We start from the raw sequence: 25,924 nt of genomic DNA, 5'->3' as shown, positions 1-25,924 counted from the left end.
GTAGCTCTTTGGTGTGTTTTGCAGAGGGTAAAGGAAGTATCAGGACACGCATGTTGATCAGATTTGTCTTTATTATCCTAAAAAAAATATTGATAATACTAATTTAAAAATCGTAGTAAAAAAGCTTGTATGAGTGCTGGTGGCTTGTCAGCTTATGGTCTCTGGATCAGGCGGCTCTTGGCCTCCTCCTGCTCCTGCAGCTTGAAATGAGTGTAGGACAGAATCCCAGCCAGCGTGCAGAGGATCCCTAGCGCCTGACACACACCATCATCAATCAATAACCATTAAACATGAGCAGACAAACCCTCTTTTTATTGTCTCACCTGGTTTAGTGACAGCGGCTCCTGGAACAGCAGGTATCCTCCAATCAGAGTGATGCAGAACTTAAAGTGACCAAACATGTTGTAGCTGCACACTGAGGTTCAGGAAAACGACAACGTGACACAAACATCTCACATCCACAACAAATCTCACTGTGAAGAAGCTTCAGTTCTATTTTATAAGTTAGATTCTATTTTCAGATTTAGATTTTGTTGTATTTTGTAACATCCTGGTGAATCTATCACAGCTGAACTAAAGGGGAAACTACCTTAGTCTGTTGATCTGGAATGACTTAGTGCCCAAAGCTGCTGGTTTCTACCGAGGAGGACGATCTGGGCCTACAGGGGGCAGCATTTCATACTGGAAACCCTGATGGCAGTGGCGTGCTGGGGAGCCCAGGGTGGGCTCTGGTGTGTCAGAGGATACGTAACGGCCGACGTGTTCCCGATGATCCAGTAGATGGACAGATTGACCAGGAAGGCCACCACGCCCGAAATCAATACCGTTACCTGGGAGACAAGACCACCATTAAACATATGAGCTGCTACGTGGGAAAGCAAACCAAAGGATGTGTGTGTGTGTGTGTGTGTGTGTGTGTGTGTGTGTGTGTGTGTGTGTGTGTGTGTGTGTGTGTGTGTGTGTGTGTGTGTGTGTGTGCATTGTGTTGTGGTTGTTGTGTCTGACCAGAGCCGGCAGGGACCAGGGTCCAAATATGCCTCCGTCTCCTGTGAGCGGCTCAAACAGAGGAACCACGCAAACCAGGAAGCCGGACGACAGAGGAGCCTGAGGAGGAAGTGACGTCATCACTCATCAGTAATGATGCCATCCTTGTTGCTATGGCTACAGGTCAGATAGTTGATGTTGTGACAGATTGGCTCCTACCTGATAGTACAGAAGCTGCATGGAGTTCACCTGGAGCTCATGCTGCTTGGCTCCAACCAACTGACAGACAGACAGACAGACAGACAGACAGACAGACAGACAGACAGACAGACAGACAGACAGCAACATTTTAAGTTTTGTCATGATTAACTGACTTCTGACTGTGTGTGTGTTGTTCTGCTCACCACTTGGTACAGCGACGTCACCAGGACACCCAGTGATGCAAACACGGTCCCCAGCAGGTTAAACTGAACATCATAGTAGGAATTCAAGATCACTCCTAATGTGATTGGCACCTGGAGAGACGCAGACGGGCAGAGAGACGGGCAGGGACAGACGGGGACACACGGAGAGGCGGTGTCATATCGATGTTCTATATATTGTGGAGCACAAACCCCCTAGTGAATCTCAGTGAGCGTAGCTGCAGTCAGGCCTCACCAGAGTCAGTTTGATCCTGGTGCTGAAGGTCTTGCTGTAGTAGGTGGTCTGGACGAGGATGATGACGGGCGTGGTCATGGCTTTGGCCAGCTGGTACGTGCCTATGGAGTTGTTCTGTAGAGACAGGTTGGTGAAGGCCACGAAGCCGCAGAAGCTCAGAGCCAACCAGACGATTCGTTTGATCGGGAGGCTTTTGGGGCAGAAAATGTCCATCTTCTGGCACACGTAGAGTCCAAGCCAGGTGACCAGGAAGTGGACCAGGGTCAGGGTCATGTTGGGGAAGCCGTAGTGCACGTAGATCCACTTGTTGATGAAGACGATGCAGATGGAGGACAGCAGGTTGACCGCCAGGCCAGCCACGAGGCGCCCCCTGGCAGAAAGACGGGACAGAGGGCCCACCATGACTCTGAGGGGTGGAGCTACACTCAGCTGGAGACACTGTGGACACACACAGCTCAGTTAGTCTTAATATGAAAGGCCAGGAATGTCCTCAAAAGACTTACCAAAGTAAAAGCAAACACAACTGCATCATTATCAGCATTGGATAACATTTTCAGTTCAGTACAGACACAAAGTATATACGACTTCATTTATGCTCAATAATTAAGTTTACATTCCAAACAATGATGATGCTTTTCAGTAGAGTAAATCCAATAACCCCCAATTAGTTCAGTTTAGTTTATGACCTTGACTCACTCTCCCACACATTCTTTTCCTTTTAACACTTTAATGAACCTACCTCTCTCAGAGGTAGAGGACAGTTTGGTCTCTCTCTCTCTCTCTCTCTCTCTCTCTCTCTCTCTCTCTCTCTCTCTCTCTCTCTCTCTCTCTGTCTCTGTCTCCCTCTGCAAATTGAATACGAACCTCCGTGGGAGGGTTACCGGGCCCTGTGTCCGACTCTCCCCGGCGGTCAGAGCTCCCGTCCCGGCCTTAGCGGTACAGATAACCCGCTGCAGATGTGGCTCGCTACTTTAAAAGCGCCCGTGTGTTCCTGTTTCGTCAGAGAATTTATCGCTCTGCGGTGCTACACCGACTTCTAGCGGACTGGAGGGTAACAGATAACAGAGCTCTTGAGATGTGACAGTACGACCCACTCCCTCTCTGCTCCAACTCCGTTACCACTATATAAGGCGAGGGCTGTGCCTGTTCGTAACTTCGTACGTTTGTTAAGAGTTGCAACAAGCACCACTGCTACAATCGTCTTCAAACGTGTTCAGGGGTCTCGCGTCTGCTCAGGGTGCTTTTCATTTAAATTACACAAAGTAAACACCCAATTTCTTTACATTCCCAAATTATTGTAGTGGGAGACATGAATGGAGCCACCCAAGCCAATCATGGATGATGTCACAGCTGAGATGACTATAACCAGCAGTACTCCGACGTGTTCTCAAAGTACGCTCCTTTCCAAAGATAAACATCATAATTATTTAAGCTATGAAATCGATTACTGTATTTTTTTTACAGTTTGCTGCTGTAACATGCGCGATACTTCCTCTACTACTCGAGGATGATTATCAACAACGCAATTGATTATCAACAACAATCAGTCAGAGTAAGCATTTCTCCATTTTATTGGCCATCTTTGTTCGTGCTTCGTAAGAACTTTATTGAACCATTCGTATTTTAAGAAAATAATCCTGCAAAACTCCCAAAACAATAATCAAACGCGTCGTTGTTGGACCTCAGTTGGTAAAAAGAGACGTCTACCGGAATTTGAAGTGTTTAAAAATAAATAAAAATAAAAATCTTCTCATACGATGGAAAAGAAAAAAACGGATGTAGACGCGTTGCGACAAGCGACGCGGAACCTCAAATCAAACATTAGAAGAAGAAGACAGCGTTTGGCGACAGGCGGGAACAAACCGCGACACATGAACATGGACTGGTAAAAAATAAACTCTCTACGTTTCAGCTTTCCACCGATAAGTCATCGATTATCTTGCGCTACCCGGGCTTAGCCGGTTAGCCGCCTAGCTTCTAGCATGTCGGTTCGCTGTGCTGCGGTTCATCCCGTGTTTGGATGCTAACAGGGTAGCGGCTTGTATTACAATCCAACGTGACAGATGCTAGCAGTGCAATCTTCTTACCGTTTAGTCGATTAATCCACTAATTGTTTTATTACTATTAATGTCCCCAAAAATAATATCTAACTTGTCTCATTAATATTTCAATATTTTATTCATTCATCTTCTCTTGTAAACAAACGAATGCAACAAAGTATTCACTGTATTATTCCACAACAAAAAATAGCCCAGTCTCAATTGATAATCTCCGTTTTACTGTCCATCATAAGATCTCTCCAAAATAAAAGGAAAGCAAATGTCTATACAAGTTAAGCAATCCAACAACAAGAGTAAATGAGATCATATGCAAGTCACTTCAGGAAGGAATAACTGTGCAACCTCAAGTTTAACAGCAACATAAAATCATCTTGCAGTAAAATTAGTGCAATTTGAGTCACACAAGAATAAATCAAGAAGCAATCTGAATCAAATCTCAATAACACAAACACCCAAGCACATACACACATCTCCCTTCCTCTCACCCCTTCTCTCCCTCGTCTCCATGTGTCCTGGGTTGTGGTAAGAACATAGTTAGGCATTCAGCTCACTCATACCTGACTGTTAAAGTAAACAGGAAATATAAAATAAAAAGGCGGAATAACAACACATGGTGTAATGTTACGTTAGCAGCGGAGCAGAAATTACTTTCAACATGAACAGTTACAAAAACAATTTCAAGTGACTACTACAAACACAAACACGTCCTGCGTGGGGATAATCCAAATACGTATAATATGAGGTAGCTTGTTTTGGACATGTTTTAGTCCAAGGTGTGTGTGTGTGTGTTGGGTTGTTTGTTTGAAAAGTGAAGTCATGATAAAGTCAAATACTTCATTTTAACTTTACAGCATTATAATGAAATAACAGTTTGAGAAATTGTCAAGTTTGAGCTCTTAGCGGTCCTGAATGTTGACTGAGATCACCTGTGGACCTGTCCCTGTCTGTCCCCACCTGTCTCTCCTTCCAGGGGTCACACTGAGTTGCCGTCTCCTGTCGTTCGAGATCCGGAGGTGACAATTGCCGCCCGCCGGAGGAAGAAGGTGGCCTGTATCCTGGTGTGTGTGTGTGTGTGTGTGTGTGTGTGTGTGTGTGTGTGTGTGTGTGTGTGTGTGTGTGTGTGTGTGTGTGTGTGTGTGTGTGTGTGTGTGTGTGTGTGTGTGTGTGTGTGTGTGTGTGTGTGTGTGTGTGTGTGTGTGTGTGTGTGCGCGCGCGCGCGCTATATATGGACTCAATATGATTGAGATAAAAATTGTCAGTGGTGTCCAGTTCTGTTACCTTAACTCTTGAGCTCAGTCCCATCACCCGGCAGCAGCAGTCCGTCTGCTTCCACTGCAACACCAGCTCGCCCCCTGCTCAGGAACACGCCTGCTTCACTGTTCAGACAGGCTGGTATGGCACACACACATACACACATACACACATACACACACAGGGATCTACATTTAAGAGATCGGACTGTGATTTAACAAAGTTGGATGGTTTTGAAGAAATTGACGTGTACACTCTCTGGCCTCTTCTGTCTCAGTCACTCCCAGGCTTCCAGATGCGTCCTCCATTTTGTCTTCAGGAGGCCGAACACCTAGATATACACACACACCCAGAAACGCAGTCAGCAGTCTGGTGAGACACACACACTCACACACACACACACACACACACACACAGGAAAATAATCCTACACACAACAGCAGTACTTATGTCTGCTACAACTACAAACAGACACTGTTTATGTTTCAGAATTTGGACGACAGTGATTGGACAAACAGCCTGTACACGCCCCCTGCCTCAGGATTGGATGATACCAGCTTCACTGATGACATCACCAACCTTAGCTCCGCCCTGCTGAAAGAGGACGATCCTGGGGAAGCCGGTAAGGGAAACCAGCACCACACACACACACACTTTGTCTGTAGTACTGTGTTAATACTGCCGTTTTGCCGTTTTGTCTTTTCAGCGGCTGCCAGTCTTTTCACAGAGTTCCTGGCCTCCTTTGAGAAAAACTCTTCGTCTGGGATGTTGGATCTTCTGGACGACTACCAGGCACTTTGCCAGGATAAGGTGTGTGTGCGCGTGTGTGTGCGTGCATGTGCGTGTGTGCATGCGTTTCCTAGGTGTGTGTTATCTAAACACACCACCTACTCCACACACAGCATTTTCAGGTGGAATTTGTCTCTGTGTATAATCCAGGTGGAAGTTCTGCAGTCTGTGGTCCTCAGAGCAGGTCAGAACAGTAAGACAGCAGGAGTCCGGTGGCTGCTGCAGCAGGAAAGGAGCACCTGGAGACTCGTCACCTCACTCTACAGGTACCTGTCTGTCTGAACATGTCTCACCCTCTGACCTACTTACCTGTCTAATGGACAACCTCCGCCTGTCCACCTGTCTGTCTCTGCAGGGATCGAATTCAGCTGGTGCTGGAAGATGACATCATGACAGACCTGGCTGTGAGTGAGAGTTTATCCAACTGCTGAACACACACACATAGACATTTGGCATGAATCAGGAGATCAAAAATGTGTGCGTGTGTGTGTGTGTGTGTGTAGGTTCCAAATAAGAGTGAGAAGGCTGTTGTAGAGCAGCTGTTTCAGCGGGATGCTGGCATTCGGCAGAGTCAGGTAAATTACGCACTTCCTGTGGTCTGCTTTATTGTAATAGAAGTTCAGGAATGTCCTATTTGATCTCTAACATGCTTCCTGTAACGAGCAAGTGTTCTTCCTGGTTCTTCTCCAGCTGGTGATTGATTGGCTGGAGAGCATTGCCAAGGATCAGATTGGGGATTTCTCTGATAATATAGAGTTTTACACCAAGAATGTCTGCTGGTGAGTGAGATTTAGTGTTGATCTGATTCATAAAGTAGTTGATCGGCACACAAATTAATCAAAACACCAACAACAAAGTATGTTGTTTTTATTAGGCTAGCTTAATTTGTAACTAATTTCTCCGGTCTGTGTGTTTATGTGTATCAGGGAGAACACCCTTCACGCTCTGAAACTGAGAAGGACAAGTGGTGCCATCTTCACTGTTCCTCTGGTCACAGAACTGGTGAGACCATGTTACCACGGTAGCAAATATCCGTTATACCTCATTGTTGTGGATAATGCTTAGTGTGTGTGTGTGTGTGTGTGTGTGTTTGTGTTTTAGGACCCTGACGCTCCTCTGCGGCAGCAGCGCCCCCTGGCTGACCTGGACAGAGAGGATGACTGCAGACTGCTAAAGAACCTGTTCACCCTGATCAGAGCTGGCATGACCCAGGAGGTACGTACACAGAAACGCCTTTATTGCAGAAAATACTTTTGGCCATGTTTTTGCTCGGCACAGCTCCTTCACCATGAAATACTAAAGTAATTTGTTAGTTACTCAGTTTAGATTCACACAATGTTTTTGATTCTTATTGATTGACTGGGTGCTGTGCGTGCTGTGCGTGTGTGTCTGTGTAGGCTCAGAGGCTGTGTAAGCGTTGTGGTCAGGCCTGGAGAGCAGCAACTCTGGAAGGCTGGAAACTCTACAGTGACCCCAACATGACCTCAGGTAACTTCTGACCCAGTGGGGATTCTGTCACAAGAGCAAAGTTGGATGTTGAACATGGTCTCTCTCTCTCTCTCTCTCTCTCTCTCTCTCTCTCTCTCTCTCTCTCTCTCTCTCACTCTGTCTCTGTCTGTCTCTCTGTCTGTCTGCAGGCAGTTTGGAGCTGCAGGCGGTGGAAGGAAACCCTCACAGAGGAATCTGGAAAGCGTGCTGCTGGAGGTTGGCTGAAGAGGTACAACACACACACATACTGGAACACAAAATATTTGTCATTAATTCATCACATCAAACACCCTGAACAAGTGTGACACAGGTTTCACAGAGTTAAATAGGTGTGTGTGTGTGTGTGTGTGTGTGTGTGTGTGTGTGTGTTTTTTTTTTAGGAGCAGTTGAACAGATATGAGAAGGCAATCTACGCCAGCCTGAGTGGAAACCTCAAACCTGTAAGTGTGTGTTACTTCACGAGTCCTTCCTGTTTCCCCCTGTACGGTAGTTGTTCACTCCAACATGAAAGAGACTAAATAAGAATCTGTGTGTGTGTGTGTCAGCTGTTGGCAGTTTGTGAATCGTGGGAGGACTACGTTTGGGCGTACTTCAGGGTTATGGTAGACTCACTTGTCGAACAGGAACTGATGTCATCAGGCATGGCCCACCAGGAAGTGGACACGCTACCACGGGAATACCTGGAGGCCAAGTGAGATGCACACATGCACAAATATGTGATAGATATTAAACCAGCTAAATTACATCATTGTAATTCCATTAGCTCTTTGACATTACGTTACAAATGTCAGACTTATGAACGTCCATACTTACAAACCCATCTCCATAATGCCTATTTTCTACTTGCATACATTATTTTGTATTTACGAATGGCGCACTACTTTGCAACGCACATCAAACATTGCAGATCTTTGGCAGTTTGGCGAGATTTCTTATTAAATCTTTCTATTTGTTTTGTCATACATGACAATTATATGTTTGGTTTTGTGCTGACGCTGACTAGCCTACAAATCCAACGTGAGAAGATAACTTGTTTGTAACTCACTGCCTGCGTACAGTAACATTATTATTAGGCACATAAACAGGATGAAGAATCTGAACAGGAGTCTCAGCAGGCCCAGTGCTGGGCTGGTCAGCAAACCTAACTAGGGCTGTACCTAACAATTATTTTTTTAACGATTAATCTACAGATTATTTTTTCGATTGTCAATTAATCTATAGATTATATTTATTACGCCATATAGCAATTATTTTCCCCAACATAAATATCAAACTTATCTCCTGAATATTTCAATATTTTCTTCAATCGTCTTCTCTTGAAAACAAACAAATGTAAGAAAGATTTTGCAATGCATTTTTCCACAACTAGCCACCATTTGACCAATGATCTCCGTTTCACAATCCAACATATTGCTTATTCAATTCAAGTAAATGGATCGAGAGCAATCTGCATTCAACAACAAAAATGCATGAGACATAAGTCAGTTTGTCCTGCGATCAGTCGGTCTGACGGGTTGGGTGGGGGAGACGCAGATCAGTTTGCGCTTCCTCACGTCAGCTGGCAAAGAATACGGCCCGCGAGCTGCGTGTTCGTCACCCCTGTCCTAGTCTCTCATGCTTGGTGGGCGGGGACACAAAGTGCTGCCGCCTTGACAACGCGCTCCCCAATGCTTTCACTTTAGTGGCTGTGCCATGCTTCTACCGGGCACAGCCATCTGACGTCATTATGACGCGTTGCTGCACGTTTATGCAAACCGACGTATTTACGTAGTCGGGTAGTCGGTTTACGTCGACGCGTCACCCCACCCCTAAACCTAACTGAGGTCCACATGGGTGTGTCCAACCCAGAACCCAAACGTGTCGCTATACCAACATAACATCCTGGTGGTGTGAAGGATTTAGCTTCTGACCGAGAAACGGCTAATATTTGTCTGCTTGTCCTTCCCTCTGTGTCTGTCGGTCTCCAGCTGGACCATGGAGAAAGTGTTTGAGGAACTCCAGGCCTCAGAATCAGAGGTGAGACAAACATCTTGGGTTCAGGGCTTAATGTGATATGTGGACATAAGTCACTTGATAGCAATGAACCTGTGTGTGTGTGTGTGTGTGTGTGTGTGTGTGTGTGTGTGTGTGTGTGTGTGTGTGTGTGTGTGTGTGTGTGTGTGTGTGTGTGTGTGTGTGTGTGTGTGTGTGTGTGTGTGTGTGTGTGTGTGTGTGTGTGTGTGTGTGTGTGTGTGTGTGTGTGTGTGTGTGTGTGTGTGTCCATCCGTTTGTGTGTGTGTCCACATGCAGAGGGTGCTGGGAGAGTCCAGAGAGCATTACCACATCATCCAGAAGTTTGTCATCCTTGGAGACCTGGATGGTACGATAGCTTAACCTTTGATCCCTGTATAGAGGTGTTATATAGAGTAAAGTAAGTTCTGGGTGCCTTCTGTCTTCAGTCTGCAGCTCGTGTGAGGTCGCCCCATAACGTGAAGTAGCTCGGAGAATGTTGTGCAGATACACATGCAGGGTGACAAGGTGTTAGTGTCATTATAGCAACACTGTTCTAGTAGTGAATCCAGGAGATATGTTTAGCTTTTATTGTGGCGGGCAGAACTTTTATCTTTGTGCTATAGAAGATAGCTCAAATAAACGCCAAATATCTCCAAAATGTGTACATTTTTAAAAGATAATGTTGGCGGAGTTGAGCTGCAATTTTCCACATAAATGTTCAAACCCAAAAATCCCCACTTTAAAAAACAGACCTTGAAAATCCTGCTCCTGACCTTTAACCTTGTCAGTCTTTGTTTTTCCTCAGGTCTCTTGGAGGAGATGTCTGATTGGCTGACTGCCTCTAAGCCCCTCCCCTCCCACCTCCTACGCTTCATGACTCACCTGCTGCTCTTCTTTCGCTCGCTGGGTTTGGCTCTGAAGGTGCACTGCACACATTGACAACACGCTCACGCTCCACCGTCTGACCTCAATCCTTGCTGACCTGTCTGTCTCTCTACCTGTCTGTCCCTAAGGAGGAGGTGTGCGTGGATGTGCTGAAGGCGTACATTTCCCTGCTCATTCGGGATCAGCAGTGCGACCTTGTGGCTAGTTACGTCAGTCAACTACCGGCTGACCTCGCCACCGCACATTACGCCGCCTTCCTGGAGACCGTGAATCAACCGGAGCTCCGCCCCCGCTGCCTGCAGCTCGCCACCACTGCGGGTGAGACAACAGCCACAAAATACAAAAGGAAACATAACACACACACGTTATTATACACTTACTGTAGGTGTATGTGTGTGTAGGTCTGGATGTTGCCGCGGTAACTAAGCTGGTGGTGGAGAAGGTGAGAGAGAGAGATGACGCAGAGTTTACTCACCACAATCGGAACCTGGAGCCAGGAATCACACAGGTATACACCACAGGAAGTGAAATGCTGCATCATTTTTAAAATTTGTGGACTTTTTGGAAAAAAATAGACAAAGTGTAATGTAAAAATGTAAGTAATATATCCTATAAAAGAAGAAAGGATCACCCCAGACTTCAGAGTGATTCAATGCCAGTCGTCATCTTGTCCTGTTCTGATAGGAGGACGGAAGGAAGATCGATGTGATTGATTGGCTGTTATTTGATCCCGCCCACCGAGCAGAGTCCCTTAAGCAGTCCAATGCCATCATGAGGAAGTTCCTGGGTACTGTACCTTTGTCCTAAATCTTACTGTCTACTGAGGACCATGATGCATTGCTGCTGTGACAGGAGTTCCAGTCTACCTGTCTGATTACCTGTCTATCTGACTCTCAGCTCTGCAGAAGCACGACGCTGCTAAGGCAGTGTTCTCCAAAGTTCCCGAAGATTCTATGAGGGAGATCTACCGCCATTGGGCGGAGCTTGGCCAGGCGATGCCCCTACCGGCAGAGGATGAGAACGCCATCAGAGAGCACCTGTGTATCCGAGCCTATCTGGTCCGTCTGATGGATATTACTTACCCTCATCACCACTGTCTTGGTAATAATGCACATTATAGCTATAGCAGTGATCTTTCCTCTCTATCACATCACAGGAAGCCCATGAGGCCTTCACTGATTGGTTCAGCCACAGTAGCTCCACCCCTCAGAAGCCAGCGGCTGCACCTGAGGCCAAATTCACAGAAAGAGTAGCCAATGAGATGCGAGAGAAGGAGTACCAGGTATGGTTACAGTCCTGTGTTGCCACCGGGGGCAGTTGTTCCTTTCCTCTGCTATGATGTCATCCATATTGTGATGTCACTGTTGGTGTGTGACAGGCTTCATTGTCCTCCTGGTCGTGTCGTCTGGATGTTCTGACTGAAGATGTGAAGGAGAGAATTTACAATGTGCTGCTGTTTGTAGACGGAGGCTGGATGGTCGACAATAGACAGGTAACCGTCTGCCTGCCTGTAACCTGTCTGTCTTGACAGATTAATCTATTGACATCGATGAATCATTAACATCCCAAACTTATAGCCAGATTTTGTCCAAAGTCTTCTTAAATCAAAATGTAATGACAGTCATCACAGCTATCAAGTTTTTAGTGGTGCGTTGAAGCATTCTGTCTCCTGGTCACAACCAATGATCACTATAACATAGCTGCAAGCACACAGAGGAATTTATTGGTTTAATAATCAATTTGAGGATTGATTTGGTTGAACTTGCAGGATTCCGAGCAGGATTCTGAGCGCAGCCACCAGATGACTGCGTTGCGCTCTCTGTGTCTGCCTCGCCTCACATTTCTGCTGCTCAGTGTGCTGCAGAACTCGTCCAGACACCAGGAGGCGCTGCGGCTTGCTGACATCATCTCTGACGAACAGCACCGCCTCTACCAGGTACAAGCTCCGCTTCCAGTGCAGCAAGACCAAGCCCAGCTTCCAAGATGGGTGTAAAATAAGTGCTGAAGTGCTCCATAGCTGATGTTGTGCTACGATACGTCAAAATATAGGTTTAGATGTTGAACAAAAGTTTGACCATGGAGACCATGACACTGATGCACAGAAAGAAAACAATAAATAAAAAAATGAGTGTAGACAAAACCTATCAATGCAGGTGCAGAAGCGTCAGTTTACAAAGGCAAAGTAATAGTTTGAATCAAATGTTGAGAAATTAAAGGCAAGAACTTAATATTAGGTTTGATGAATTTTTAGTAGTAGTTTGATTAAAGAGATGAGAGAAAGGGCTCATGAGTGCCGACGGGTTTAGCTGCTGCCACGTCACTCCCCAGCTAAATGTGTCATAGTACACAAAGACATAAGTGTGGCTCATAGTATGTGCATGGAGGAGCCATAGCTTCTGTTTGGCTCCATGAAGAAAATAACAAACGGTTTCTTTATAAATGCTCTTCATAAATTCAGAAGTGTCCCTCTGTCTGTCTCAGGTCTTTGCTAAGGATGAGTTGAGGAGGTTCCTTCAGAAGTTGAGGGAGTCGTCGCTCTGCCTGCTGGACAGAGGATTTGACCCGCTGGGCTACGAGCTGCAGTCTTGAACATATATGAGATCAGATCACACTGTTTTTGTTTTTTGAGACTTTCTTAATAAATAAAATATCCTGTATCCTGCCCCCTGTGCTGCTTCCACACAATGTATTGTTAATTATAGACTGGGAAGCGGTTGTGATGGTAGTAACACATTACATTAGGATTAAAGATGGCTATGCCAGGTGGAAGCATGCACGCAACCGGAGAATAAGCTGTGGCGAAAAAAAGTCGCCCTCGGTCTAAAGTGAAAGCATCGCATGTTGTCAAGGCGACAGCACGTTGTGTCCCCGCCCACCAAGCACGATACACACGGACAGGGGTGGCGAACACGCGGCTGACGTGCGGAACCGCGAGCCGCAACGGGTATTTGCCGACTGACGTGCGCCCCACCCCCCTGTCAGACCGACTGATCGCGGAGCAAACTGACCTGCGTCTCATATATTTTTGTTGTTGAATGCAGATTGTGCTCGATCACATTTACTTGAATTAATAAGCAATATTTTGGATTGTAAAACGGAGATTATCGGTCAAAAGGTGGCTAGTTGTGGAAAGAATACATTGCAAAATCTTTGTTACATTTGTTTGTTTTCAAGAGAAGATGATTGAAGGAAATATTGAAATATTCATGAGATACGTTTGATATATATTTTGCGGGAAATAATTTATATTGCGTTATAAATATAATCTATAGATTAATCGACTAATCGTCAAAGGAAAAAAACTAGATTAATTGTTAAAACAATAATCGTTAGGTGCAGCCCTACATTACATTGAGCAAGATTTTGAAATCAAAGTGTGGTTGACAACTGGTCAACTCAGTGAGAATGTGGCCCTTGATGCTGACCTCTAGGTTCAGAGGGACAACAACATCGCTCTTCAAAAGGACATGGAATATCTCAGGACCTGTCTTAAGGAGGGACAACACACCGTCACAGAGTTTGAGGAGGCAACATACTCATGCTTATGTCAGATAAATATAAGCAAATGGAATGTGGAAGTGTTTTTGGACCCTGGTGGACAAGATAAGATATTGACAAACGGCAAATTCATCCTGACTATGTTTCTGAGGTTTATATTTTGTTGCCTTTATTGGTTGTCTGATTATCTTCTCGTTGGCAGCATGTTATTTTCCTACAACTGCTGGATGTGAAATGGATTTAAAACACAGTGCTGACGAGAATCATCTCTCTCCTCGTCTGTCTTTCTATCTCTGTGTCTCTGTCTCCGTTTCATTTCACAACAAAAACTGAAACATTCATTTAAAAAGGAAAACCCATTCACTCTTCTGTGACTCCTGTCTACCAACTGAATTAAGCTGTGGTAAGTAAAAAGTAATAGCATTGATTCAACAGTTAGCATATAAGATAATAAGATAAGAAAATTTAAAAATGTGTGTGTCAGCATTTTATGCTTGAACTCCAAATAAAATTTCAAACTAAAATAACCTTTAAAGAAAGAAAGAAGCTCAACCAAATTCAGAATGCAAAGTTGTTAATTAAATCCAAGCAGGTTTCAATCTCACCACCATCAGTACAGAGCCAGAACTTAAGCATCACAATTAAAGCTTTAGTTTGATGATGAATGAACATATTAATAATAATTAATTGGAGGAGCTTTAATATGTGCTATACTTAAAGCAGCCACACACAGAGAAGGAGGGAAATGAGGCTCATTCACAGCAGTTTGGCAGCTCAATTTTAAGGAAACGAGTCTGTAAAGTAAAGATCTGCAACATTTCTAGTGAGATCTTATGGAGCAGAGCTGAGTGGCGCCATATTATTCATTGATCAGTGACCACAGACGTTCATACGTTCATCCTAGGGGAGTGACACCCACTGTGGCCAATCATATTACTGTGAGGCAGGGAGGACACACCCCCTCCTAGTCTGAAAGCAGAGCTCTGTCTTTTCCCTGAACGGGAGGCTTTCCTTCTTTGTGAGGGTTGATTGACACGTTCTGAACCTGACACAGCAAACAATACGCCTCTGACACAAGTAAAACACACACACTGACACAGTAAAACATGGTAAAAGTACTTCACTACAGTAAATCTGCACAGTTGCTTGTAAAAGAGGGCGAGCAGCAGGTCAGCTTCTATTGATGAGTTTCTTTCTTTGAATCAGAATGACTCCACTCCTTATTCATTGCTCTGGGAGTCACTGCACAGCGGCTCAATGACACTGCATTTTCTTAAACTTGAGAAAATGTAACATACAATGAGAGGACATGCTGAAAAGATTGTTCACATCAAGTAAAAAGGAAAACAAACAAAAAAGGAACGATTATAATACATTAAAATCCTTACAAAGGATAGAAAAGAAAAGATTAAAAAGAATCAAACGTATAAAGGAACATTATTATCTGCTCCTTGTGTTGTCCCTCCAAATTCCTGTATTTTCCCAGCAATTAGTCAATTTAACGCTGGTAAATTGGCGATTAAATGAGCAGATGTCCTCTTTTTAATGACTGCATCATTATTCAAGGAAAACGATCACCTCCACCAGTTTTAGGACAATTCTAGCAGAAAATATCAAATAAAAATGTGTGTGTGTCAGCATCTTATGCTTGAACTCCAAATTTCAAACTAAAATGACCTTTAAAAAAAGAAAGAAGCTCAACCAAATTCAGAATGCAAAGTTGTTTATTTAATCCAAGCAGGTTTCAATCTCACCACAATCAGTACAGAGCCAGAACTTTAGCATCACAATGAAAGCTTTAGTTTGATTATGAATGAATGAGGAAGATGACTCTGTGAGCTGAGATGTTTGTTACAACGCCTCCACAGTTGATCAGCCTTCCAAATGATGACATCTTTGAGGCCTGTTGTCTATGATGAGATGGACCTGATGGTAGCAGAGGTGATGAAGGTCATCACAAGTGTATGGAGCACACAAATTTTCTTTTAACTGCACAGGAGATGTCGTTGAATTTTCCTGCGGAAAGACGTCAGATGTTAGACAACAAACAAACAGTTTGGATCTCTGTGGTCTGTGTGATGAAGGTTTAACTCTTTGTCTTATGTGGCGTCTTTAAGTCTAACAGCACAAACGGAACGCTCCCGGCCCCTGGTGCCTGGTTGCTGAGGAAACAGTGAGTACTTGGTACCTGAGGCATACATCTCCACACAGTCCTCTCCATGCAAGTTGTTGGGTTCACCATTAGCCCAGGGTTTGTAGCTGAAGACGGAGCCATCAGTGTAGAAAAAGAGATTCTCCTGGAAGAGGAAGGATGTGGAAATTAGAGGCGTCGCCATTGATTATTTTGAAAATCCATCATTAATTGAGGAGTTGGTATCTGTATCTGAATTGTATATGTATATTGCATATGTGTGTACTTTGATTATATGTGTCTGTTTCCCAATCCTAACTATTAACACTTTTCATAAATGTGATTGGCCACAGTAGGCGTCACTCTCTGAGATGAACTGACAGAAGTGTTGTCATGTGACTCTGTGAGGATTTTCAGTTCTTTGTACTTCACTGACCCTCAGTGCGTCGTGAAGTCCAGTCCAGGTTCTGGGATCGTGTTCACCTGATTTCTTAAACAAATTGATGACAAACTGTGCTTCTTCATTGCTGTGGTAGGAGGCCAAATGACCTCCCCGACTCAGGCAATCAGCCTAATGAGAGGAGAGGAAGAGAAAGATCAATAAGAAGAATCTAGAAAACATTTGAACTAAAGGTGAAATGAATAAAGAGCAGCTGGAATCTGATTGGTTACCTCAGCATCAGGCATGTTAAGAACACTGGACCGGAGCAGGTAACAATAATGTTTAAACTGACTCCAACCACAAGGACACATGGACCCTAACACACAAAGCCAGTCAATCAATCAAGATGTAACAATTATCACTGACTAAAATATCAAATGTTAAGAAACACCAAATGTAATCAAATGAATGAAGCAGGGCCGACCTTGAGCAGAGGCAAACTGTAAATGAACAAGAAACACAAAGTCAGAGGGAATTTCAAAAACAAATTCAATCAAATATCAGTTAAGATATCAACAAGAGATGTGAAGAAAATAAACTAAGGGGGAGCAAAAGTGAAGGAGATGAAGTAAAAACCACAAACAAAGACCTTAAACAGTTGAAATGAAAGATGAAACAGAAACACTAAGAACCTGAGTGTGTGTGTATTTAACTCACCAGAGCCACACTGATGAGCGTGATGAGATGAAGAACGGAGGCCATCTGTGTGACATGAAAGGAGTCCAGATGACTGAGCTTTTATTCAGACAGTAAAGGCATCACAGAATCAGACGAAACAAAGTTTAGACACTGACCTTAGCGGTGATGAAGAGGAGCTGATGTTGCAGCAGCAGGTTTCTGTGTCAGGATGATGTTGGAGGAAGAAACTCAGCACCTTTATACCCTCAACCCCTCACCCCCCTAGGTTGTGTTGTTTTATGTTTAACATAGAGTAAATACAGAAACACTGTTTGCCTCATAGAAGTTATGAAGGTGGAGACGGTTTAAGCCTCAGGAGCTTCATGTGACTTTAAGATGGAACGATTCCACAGCTGCATAGCAAGTTTCATCAAAGTCACAAAAGCAGAAAAGATGTTAAATGTTTCTACTGATCAACAGAAAGTCACTGCTCAGTTTGGCGTCGCTCGGCTCGGCTCCACAAGAGCTCACTGCAAATGGTGCAGGATCTAAACAAGTGCTGCGATTCTTCAGGGTCAATGGTGGAATGAGATGTGATACATTCATCCATTCATTGTCTCCACCATCACATTCTTTGGCTCAAGACCCAGAGATGGTGATCAGAGGGAAGAGTTGATGAAGATGAAGACGTTCAGATCATGACGCATTTCAGTTTAGATCAACATAGCAACCCGGGTCACAGCCAGCTGGATGTTTGGGAAACAATAGGAAGCAATCATTTATAACTATTAAGGGTTAAATGCAGAGGACAAAGAGAGAGAAAGAGAAGAACATGTGACAAACAGCATTTTGACACATTCAGCAGTGTCAGCAGGTTTCCAGAGATCCTTTAATGAAGCCCTGAGGATGTGAGGATTTTCTGATATTGTTTAACATCCTGGTTATCTGCGGTAAAGAGCAAGTGAAACACGCAAATGATGTGCAAACTTTTCTTCAGCTCTTCTCCTCAGGCTGGCTTGACTTTGATCATGGGGTCCAGCAGCAAAACACAAACACTGCTGAAGCTGCCAGATGAGACGTGTCTCTGCATGTAGATGTGATCAGAGGTAAGTGTTGATGAAGATGCAGCGGTCTACGTTCAGATCATGATGCATTTGAGTTTAGATCAAAATAGCAACTTGTCCTTATGGGGACGGTAAAGTTGACCTTACGCTGTGGAAACTAGGAGAACTGCTCCTTTACAGTCAAATCAACTACAAAGCTACTTTATTATAGGTTATTACTTCAACAAAAGCCTGGCAGTGATCATGTAACTGTTTGATAAAGAGGTTAATGTGACAAACAGGATTTTGACACATTCAGCAGTGTCAGCAGGTTTCCAGAGATCCTATAATGAAGCCCTGAGGATGTGAAGATATTCTGATATTGTTGACCATCCTGGTTATCTGCGGTAAAGAGCAAGTGAAACACGCAAATGATGTGCAAACTTTTCTTCAGCAGTACATCCTCAGGCTGGCTTGACTTTGATCATGGAGTCTAGCAGCAAAACACAAACGCTGCTGAAGCTGTGAGACCACTGGTGTAGGGGCTTTGTGCGGAGACATCCACCAGCAGGGGGCGTCTTGAGGAAAAAAGTGGAGCTGTGGAGTGAAGTGTGTGTGTGTGTGTGTGTGTGTGTGTGTGTGTGTGTGTGTGTGTGTGTGTGTGTGTGTGTGTGTGTGTGTGTGTGTGTGTGTGTGTGCGTGTGCGTGTGCGTGTGTGTGTGTGCTCGCGTGTGTGTGGGTGTTTCTGTGTCTGTTTGTGTGTCACAATAACTCAACATAAGCACATTTAGGCCATTGTGCTGTGGCAAAAGTTATTATCTGCAAAAACACTTGTGGCGCTGCAGTAAAACTTGTATCAACAGCTCAATGACTTTTACTCTCTATATATCATTTTCTATCCCCACTCAGGTTGAGGTCCTCACTCAGGTTGCTTCCCTCATCTTGCAGCAACGGTTTGTGTTTGACAACACATTACGTTCATTACATTACGGTCATTTAGCAGACGCTTTTATCCAAAGCGACTTACAATAAGTGTGTTCAACAAAGGTAGATAAAAAAAACTTCAGGTCACAAGAAATCGTAAGCGCATTTCCTTCCTAAACCAACAGCTAAGAGCATAACTAGAAGTGCAATAAGTTAGGTACTATGATGAATGAGAAAAAAGGACAAATTAGAAATGAAAGATTAGAAAACAAGAGCATCAGAAGAGCTAGGACAGAGTAGGTGATGTCCTAAGAGGGAGGATCCGGGTAGTGTTTCTTGAAGAGATGGGTCTTCAGCCTGCGGTGAAAGATGGGCAGCGACTCCGCTGTCCTGACATCAGTCGGGAGATCATTCCACCACTGAGGTGCCAGAACAGAGAAAAGCCGTGACCGCATCGATCGGGCCCAGGGGCCACTGAGCGCCGGGGCAGCCAGCCGCCTGGAGGCAGCAGAGCGAAGTGGTCGGCCGGGGGTGTAGGGCTTGACCATAGCCTGGAGGTATGAAGGAGCTGTTCCTTTCACTGCCCTGTAGGCTAGCACCAGAGTCTTAAACTGGATGCGAGCAGCTACGGGGAGCCAGTGTAGAGAACGGAGAAGGCAAGTTGTGTGGGAGAACTTGGGAAGGTTGAACACCAGACGAGCAGCAGCTTTCTGGACGAGCTCCAGAGGTCTGATGGCGGAAGCCGGGGCGCCAGCAAGGAGGGAGTTGCAGTAGTCCAGGCGGGAGATGACAAGAGCCTGGATCAGCACCGCCTTGTCGGTGAGGAAGGGACGAATCCTCCGGATGTTGTAGAGGAGGAATCTGCAGGAACGCGTCACCGAAGCGATGTTTGCCGAGAACGACAGTTGGTCGTCCAGGGTCACACCCAGATTCCTCGCGGTCCGAGTAGACGTCACCACAGAGTCATCTATGGTGATGGCCAGGTCTCGGTGCGGGCAGCCCTTCCCTGGGAGAAACACCATCTCAGTCTTGTCCAGGTTGAGCTTCAGGTGGTGCTTCGACATCCACCCCGAGATGTCTGCCAGGCAAGCAGCGATGCGTGTCTCCACTTGGGTGTCAGAAGGAGGAAACGACAGAATCAGCTGGGTGTCATCAGCATAGCAGTGGTAGGAGAAGTTATGGGAGTGGATAACCGAACCAAGAGATGTTGTGTAGAGGGAGAAAAGAAGAGGGCCCAAGACCGAACCTTGCGGAACCCCAGTGGTGAGCCTACGTGGCTTTGAAACAGAACCTCTAAGTGTTACCTGGTAGGAGCGACCTGTCAGTTAGGACGCGATCATGGAGAGCGCAGAGCCAGAGACACCCATTCCCTCCAGGGTAGAGAGAAGGATCTGGTGGTTCACCGTGTCGAATGCTGCAGACAGGTCCAGGAGAATCAGGACAGAGGAGAGAGAGTTCGCTCTAGCAGTTTGGAGTGACTCGGTCACTGCCAGGAGGGCCGTCTCGGTCGAGTGGCCCACCTTGAAGCCGGACTGGTGGGGGTCCAAAAGGTTGTTCTGGTGGAGGTACAGGGACAGTTGATTGAAGACAGCACGTTCAAGAGTTTTAGATAGGAAGGGTAGAAGGGATACCGGTCTGTAGTTCTTGATGTCTGAAGGGTCAAGAGTTGGTTTCTTTAGAAGCGGAGTGACTCTAGCAGTCTTAAAAGCAGAGGGGGAAAGAGCCAGAAGCCAGAGACGTGTTGATGACGTGGGTCAGGTAGGGAAGAAGATCCGGTGCAGCAGACTGAAGGAGAGAGGAGGGGACAGGGTCAAGAGAGCAGGTGGTGGGGCGGCTAGATGTGATGAGCTGAAGGACCTCCTGGGCAGAGAGGGGAGAGAATTGGGACAGAGAGGGAGGTGGGGAGGGAGATGATGGAGAGGGTGGTAGAGACAGGACTGCTGGCGGGTGATGGAAGGAGGATCGGATGTCGTTGACCTTCTTGTCGAAGAAGTTGGCGAAATCGTCTGGGAGGAGAGAGGAGGAAGGAGGAGGGGGTGGGGGTTGGAGAAGGGATGAGAAAGTTTTTTGGGGTTGGAAGCAGAGGTTTGAATTTACGTGCAGAAGAAGGCAGCTTTAGCAGCAGAGAGAGAGGAGGAGAAAGAGGAAAGTAGCGAATGGAAGGCATGAAGGTCCTCCAGGAGTTTGCCGTTCCTCCATTTGCGCTCAGCCGCTCTCAAGCTCCGTCTCTGAGTACGCACCGAGTCTGACAACCAAGGGGGCAGAGATTGTCCAGAGAGGAGGACAAGGTAGAGAGAAGAAGATCAGTGGCAGTGTCAGGGGAAAGAAGAGAAAAAGATTCAGGGGCAGGGAGAGCAGAGAGAACAGAAGAGGAGAGATCAGTGGGGACGAGAGAGCGTAGATTGGGACGAGAAGACATCATGCGGGTGGGGGGAGATTGGGTGGGTGGGGAGGAGAGAGAGAGAGTGAAGGACATGAAGTAGTGGTCAGAGAGATGTAGAGGAGTGACAGAGAGGTCAGCGCTAGAACAGTGCCTGGTGAAGATGAGGTCCAGTTGGTTGCCAGCCTTGTGGGTAGGAGGAGATGGGGAGAGAGCTAAGTCAAAGGAGACAAGAAGAGAAACAAGAGGGTGAAGTTTCTCAGTCTGGATGTTGAAGTCGCCAAGAAGGATGAGGCCGGAGCCGTCGTCAGGGAAGTGAGAGACAAGAGTGTCGAGCTCCTCTAGGAAGTCCCCGGAAGGGCCTGGTGGGCGATAAACAACAGCAATGGTGAGCTTGACCGGATGAGAGACAGTGACAGCATGGAATTCAAAGGAGGAGGGAGAGAATTGTGACAGGGAACAAAGAGAATATGTCCAGTCTTTGGAAATTAGCAGGCCAGTACCACCGCCCCGCCTCGCAGCTCTGGGAGTGTGAGAGAAAGAGTACGCATCAGACAGAGCTGCGGGCGTGGCAGTGTTTTCTGGGGTGATCCAAGTCTCTGTTAGAGCAAGAAAGTTAAGGGAGAGCACAGATGCATAGCCTGAGATGAACTCAGCCTTCTGTACAGCAGATTGGCAGTTCCACAGCCCCCCTGCCACCACCTGCTCAACATGAGTGGAGAGAGAAGGATAGATAAGATTGGTGGGGTCACGACATCTGGGCCTGACCCAGTGTCTGTGTGGCCGCCGAGAGGAGAGAGTGGGAATAAAGCACATGGTTAGTAGAAGATATACAGTACAGTACATTACTAGGGGCCTTAGAGAAGAAGGCGGCCCTTGGAAAAAGTCGCACTTGAAAAAGTCGCCTGTTGCTTTCGTTCGCCTTGCCTGGCGCTTTCAGAATGACAGTTTAGAAAAGACTGTTTCACTAATTGCAAATTGCAAATTGTCTGCTAGGAGTGCAGGCCCCTCCCACAGGTTTAACGGGGTACTTTAGGGTCACCTGGGCAAAACTCGTTACAATCAAAGACAGTATCAACGATACCAACAATAGCCTAACGATTAAAGCACTACTGCTAAGCAATCAAAGTACAGCAAAAAGCAACCTGGTAAGCAAGTAGATGTACTTAGCCAAATCAAGATGAACCCAGTAGTTCAGACACCCACAAAAGTTAAACACACGCACAAAGGTTTGGTTGTTGCATCACCAAGTGGCAGAAACACAAACTGCAGCTTCTCGATCCAAACAACAGAGCAGCACGAGTTTGACATTATTTATTTTGCAACAACAATTAAACGAGGAGGACCTGTTAAGAACACCACGTAATATTAATAGAAGGGGCTTTAACATGTTCAATACTTAAAGCAGCCACACACAGAGAAGGAGGGACATGAGGCTCATTCACAGCAGTTTGGCAGCTCAATTTTAAGGAAACGAGTCTGTAAAGAAAAGATCTGCACCATTTCCAGTGAGATCTTATGGAGCAGAGCTGAGTGGCGCCATATTTTTCATTGATCAGTGACCACAGACGTTCATAAGTTCATCTCAGGGGAGTGACACCCACTGTGGCCAATCATATTACTGTGAGGCAGGGAGGACACACCCCCTCCTAGTCTGAAAGCAGAGCTCTGTCTTTTCCCTGAATGGGAGGCTTCCCTTCTTTGTGAGGGTTGATTGACACGTTCTGAACCTGACACAGCAAACAATACGCCTCTGACACAAGTAAAACACACACACTGACACAGTAAAACATGGTAAAAGTACTTCACTACAGTAAATCTGCACAGTTGCTTGTAAAAGAGGGCGAGCAGCAGGTCAACTTCTATTGATGAGTTTCTTTCTTTGAATCAGAATGACTCCACTCCTTATTCATTGCTCTGGGAGTCGCTGCACAGCGGCTCAATGACACTGCATTTTCTTAAACTTGAGAAAATGTAACATACAATGAGAGGACATGCTGAAAAGTTTGTTCACATCAAGTAAAAAGGAAAACAAACAAAAAAGGAAATGTGACGATTATAATACATTAAAATCCTTACAAAGGATAGAAAAGAAAAGATTAAAAAGAATCAAACGTATAAAGGAACATTATTATCTGCTCCTTGTGTTGTCCCTCCAAATTCCTGTATTTTCCCAGCAATTAGTCAATTTAACGCTGGTAAATTGGCGATTAAATGAGCAGATGTCCTCTTTTTAATGACTGCATCATTATTCAAGGAAAACGATCACCTCCACCAGTTTTAGGACAATTCTAGCAGAAAATATCAAATAAAAATGTGTGTGTGTCAGCATCTTATGCTTGAACTCCAAATTTCAAACTAAAATGACCTTTAAAAAAAGAAAGAAGCTCAACCAAATTCAGAATGCAAAGTTGTTTATTTAATCCAAGCAGGTTTCAATCTCACCACAATCAGTACAGAGCCAGAACTTTAGCATCACAATGAAAGCTTTAGTTTGATTATGAATGAATGAGGAAGATGACTCTGTGAGCTGAGATGTTTGTTACAACGCCTCCACAGTTGATCAGCCTTCCAAATGATGACATCTTTGAGGCCTGTTGTCTATGATGAGATGGACCTGATGGTAGCAGAGGTGATGAAGGTCATCACAAGTGTATGGAGCACACAAATTTTCTTTTAACTGCACAGGAGATGTCGTTGAAGTGTCCTGCGGAAAGACGTCAGATGTTAGACAACAAACAAACAGTTTGGATCTCTGTGGTCTGTGTGATGAAGGTTTAACTCTTTGTCTTATGTGGCGTCTTTAAGTCTAACAGCACAAACGGAACGCTCCCGGCCCCTGGTGCCTGGTTGCTGAGGAAACAGTGAGTACTTGGTACCTGAGGCATACATCTCCACACAGTCCTCTCCATGCAAGTTGTTGGGTTCACCATTAGCCCAGGGTTTGTAGCTGAAGACGGAGCCATCAGTGTAGAAAAAGAGATTCTCCTGGAAGAGGAAGGATGTGGAAATTAGAGGCGTCGCCATTGATTATTTTGAAAATCCATCATTAATTGAGGAGTTGGTATCTGTATCTGAATTGTATATGTATATTGCATATGTGTGTACTTTGATTATATGTGTCTGTTTCCCAATCCTAACTATTAACACTTTTCATAAATGTGATTGGCCACAGTAGGCGTCACTCTCTGAGATGAACTGACAGAAGTGTTGTCATGTGACTCTGTGAGGATTTTCAGTTCTTTGTACTTCACTGACCCTCAGTGCGTCGTGAAGTCCAGTCCAGGTTCTGGGATCGTGTTCACCTGATTTCTTAAACAAATTGATGACAAACTGTGCTTCTTCATTGCTGTGGTAGGAGGCCAAATGACCTCCCCGACTCAGGCAATCAGCCTAATGAGAGGAGAGGAAGAGAAAGATCAATAAGAAGAATCTAGAAAACATTTGAACTAAAGGTGAAATGAATAAAGAGCAGCTGGAATCTGATTGGTTACCTCAGCATCAGGCATGTTAAGAACACTGGACCGGAGCAGGTAACAATAATGTTTAAACTGACTCCAACCACAAGGACACATGGACCCTAACACACAAAGCCAGTCAATCAATCAAGATGTAACAATTATCACTGACTAAAATATCAAATGTTAAGAAACACCAAATGTAATCAAATGAATGAAGCAGGGCCGACCTTGAGCAGAGGCAAACTGTAAATGAACAAGAAACACAAAGTCAGAGGGAATTTCAAAAACAAATTCAATCAAATATCAGTTAAGATATCAACAAGAGATGTGAAGAAAATAAACTAAGGGGGAGCAAAAGTGAAGGAGATGAAGTAAAAACCACAAACAAAGACCTTAAACAGTTGAAATGAAAGATGAAACAGAAACACTAAGAACCTGAGTGTGTGTGTATTTAACTCACCAGAGCCACACTGATGAGCGTGATGAGATGAAGAACGGAGGCCATCTGTGTGACATGAAAGGAGTCCAGATGACTGAGCTTTTATTCAGACAGTAAAGGCATCACAGAATCAGACGAAACAAAGTTTAGACACTGACCTTAGCGGTGATGAAGAGGAGCTGATGTTGCAGCAGCAGGTTTCTGTGTCAGGATGATGTTGGAGGAAGAAACTCAGCACCTTTATACCCTCAACCCCTCACCCCCCTAGGTTGTGTTGTTTTATGTTTAACATAGAGTAAATACAGAAACACTGTTTGCCTCATAGAAGTTATGAAGGTGGAGACGGTTTAAGCCTCAGGAGCTTCATGTGACTTTAAGATGGAACGATTCCACAGCTGCATAGCAAGTTTCATCAAAGTCACAAAAGCAGAAAAGATGTTAAATGTTTCTACTGATCAACAGAAAGTCACTGCTCAGTTTGGCGTCGCTCGGCTCGGCTCCACAAGAGCTCACTGCAAATGGTGCAGGATCTAAACAAGTGCTGCGATTCTTCAGGGTCAATGGTGGAATGAGATGTGATACATTCATCCATTCATTGTCTCCACCATCACATTCTTTGGCTCAAGACCCAGAGATGGTGATCAGAGGGAAGAGTTGATGAAGATGAAGACGTTCAGATCATGACGCATTTCAGTTTAGATCAACATAGCAACCCGGGTCACAGCCAGCTGGATGTTTGGGAAACAATAGGAAGCAATCATTTATAACTATTAAGGGTTAAATGCAGAGGACAAAGAGAGAGAAAGAGAAGAACATGTGACAAACAGCATTTTGACACATTCAGCAGTGTCAGCAGGTTTCCAGAGATCCTTTAATGAAGCC

The 25,924-nt window shown here is 45.0% G+C and overlaps 3 protein-coding genes and 1 long non-coding RNA gene across 5 annotated transcripts; 2 read left to right on the top strand and 2 right to left on the bottom strand.

The window, feature by feature from the left end:
• Nucleotides 1-62: 62 nt before the first annotated feature.
• Nucleotides 63-2,665, bottom strand: slc35e3 (solute carrier family 35 member E3). Of its 2 annotated transcripts, none has more exons than XM_076159683.1 (8): nucleotides 2,506-2,665; nucleotides 1,642-2,079; nucleotides 1,389-1,499; nucleotides 1,204-1,263; nucleotides 1,006-1,104; nucleotides 748-830; nucleotides 324-408; nucleotides 63-254 (listed from the first exon to the last, which is right to left on the bottom strand). In XM_076159683.1, exons 2-8 carry the CDS (start codon nucleotides 2,041-2,043, stop codon nucleotides 153-155), a joined length of 942 nt encoding a protein of 313 aa, XP_076015798.1. In that variant the 5' UTR covers nucleotides 2,044-2,079; nucleotides 2,506-2,665; the 3' UTR covers nucleotides 63-152. The 2 variants fall into 2 exon arrangements, with proteins under 2 accessions (XP_076015798.1, XP_076015799.1); XM_076159684.1 differs by having other exon boundaries at nucleotides 1,642-2,011; nucleotides 2,506-2,622.
• Nucleotides 2,666-3,445: 780 nt separating this feature from the next.
• Nucleotides 3,446-12,763, top strand: nup107 (nucleoporin 107). The gene is made up of 27 exons (XM_076159856.1): nucleotides 3,446-3,526; nucleotides 4,672-4,751; nucleotides 4,998-5,093; nucleotides 5,230-5,324; nucleotides 5,442-5,574; nucleotides 5,659-5,762; nucleotides 5,892-6,007; nucleotides 6,097-6,145; nucleotides 6,245-6,316; nucleotides 6,432-6,520; nucleotides 6,668-6,743; nucleotides 6,843-6,956; nucleotides 7,139-7,229; nucleotides 7,379-7,458; nucleotides 7,610-7,669; nucleotides 7,775-7,920; nucleotides 9,197-9,245; nucleotides 9,519-9,588; nucleotides 10,027-10,142; nucleotides 10,235-10,424; nucleotides 10,508-10,614; nucleotides 10,791-10,893; nucleotides 11,004-11,164; nucleotides 11,263-11,388; nucleotides 11,485-11,598; nucleotides 11,875-12,042; nucleotides 12,588-12,763. The coding sequence occupies exons 1-27, from the start codon at nucleotides 3,513-3,515 to the stop codon at nucleotides 12,693-12,695; spliced, it is 2,727 nt and encodes a 908-aa protein (XP_076015971.1). The 5' UTR covers nucleotides 3,446-3,512; the 3' UTR covers nucleotides 12,696-12,763.
• Nucleotides 12,764-18,956: 6,193 nt separating this feature from the next.
• Nucleotides 18,957-22,027, top strand: LOC143008100 (uncharacterized). Its single transcript, XR_012964550.1, has 2 exons — nucleotides 18,957-19,067; nucleotides 21,582-22,027. It is a non-coding gene; the product is annotated as an uncharacterized LOC143008100 (long non-coding RNA).
• Nucleotides 22,028-23,678: 1,651 nt separating this feature from the next.
• On the bottom strand, nucleotides 23,679-25,288 carry LOC143008218 (galactose-specific lectin nattectin-like). Its single transcript, XM_076159873.1, has 7 exons — nucleotides 25,201-25,288; nucleotides 25,064-25,108; nucleotides 24,831-24,846; nucleotides 24,637-24,722; nucleotides 24,401-24,535; nucleotides 24,022-24,130; nucleotides 23,679-23,849 (listed from the first exon to the last, which is right to left on the bottom strand). The coding sequence occupies exons 2-7, from the start codon at nucleotides 25,106-25,108 to the stop codon at nucleotides 23,788-23,790; spliced, it is 453 nt and encodes a 150-aa protein (XP_076015988.1). The 5' UTR covers nucleotides 25,201-25,288; the 3' UTR covers nucleotides 23,679-23,787.
• Nucleotides 25,289-25,924: the final 636 nt, after the last annotated feature.

This window comes from Genypterus blacodes, unplaced genomic scaffold, assembly GCF_046128005.1.
Source record: "Genypterus blacodes isolate CSIRO-AG114 ecotype Tasmania unplaced genomic scaffold, CSIRO-AGI_Gbla_v1 ptg000099l_1, whole genome shotgun sequence".
NCBI lineage: Eukaryota > Metazoa > Chordata > Actinopteri > Ophidiiformes > Ophidiidae > Genypterus > Genypterus blacodes.
This window is presented reverse-complemented; position numbering and strand designations above follow the sequence as displayed.

What these genes read in the sequence shown, in the direction of transcription:
- slc35e3 (XM_076159683.1), bottom strand. Translation starts at nt 2,043, where the DNA reads ATGGTGGGCCCTCTGTCCCGTCTTTCTGCCAGGGGGCGCCTCGTGGCT. An exon ending in TGACGTCGCTGTACCAAGTG is followed by an intron (nt 1,264 to 1,388) that starts GTGAGCAGAACA and finishes TCTGTCTGTCAG; the next exon opens with TTGGTTGGAGCCAAGCAGCA. An exon ending in GGGAACACGTCGGCCGTTAC is followed by an intron (nt 409 to 747) that starts GTATCCTCTGAC and finishes CTCAGTGTGCAG; the next exon opens with CTACAACATGTTTGGTCACT.
- nup107 (XM_076159856.1), top strand. An exon ending in GGACGATCCTGGGGAAGCCG is followed by an intron (nt 5,575 to 5,658) that starts GTAAGGGAAACC and finishes TTGTCTTTTCAG; the next exon opens with CGGCTGCCAGTCTTTTCACA. An exon ending in CGCTGGGTTTGGCTCTGAAG is followed by an intron (nt 10,143 to 10,234) that starts GTGCACTGCACA and finishes TCTGTCCCTAAG; the next exon opens with GAGGAGGTGTGCGTGGATGT.
- LOC143008218 (XM_076159873.1), bottom strand. Translation starts at nt 25,108, where the DNA reads ATGGCCTCCGTTCTTCATCTCATCACGCTCATCAGTGTGGCTCTG. An exon ending in GACTTCACGACGCACTGAGG is followed by an intron (nt 24,131 to 24,400) that starts GTCAGTGAAGTA and finishes TTCCTCTTCCAG; the next exon opens with GAGAATCTCTTTTTCTACAC. An exon ending in TGTGGAGATGTATGCCTCAG is followed by an intron (nt 23,850 to 24,021) that starts GTACCAAGTACT and finishes GTCTTTCCGCAG; the next exon opens with GACACTTCAACGACATCTCC.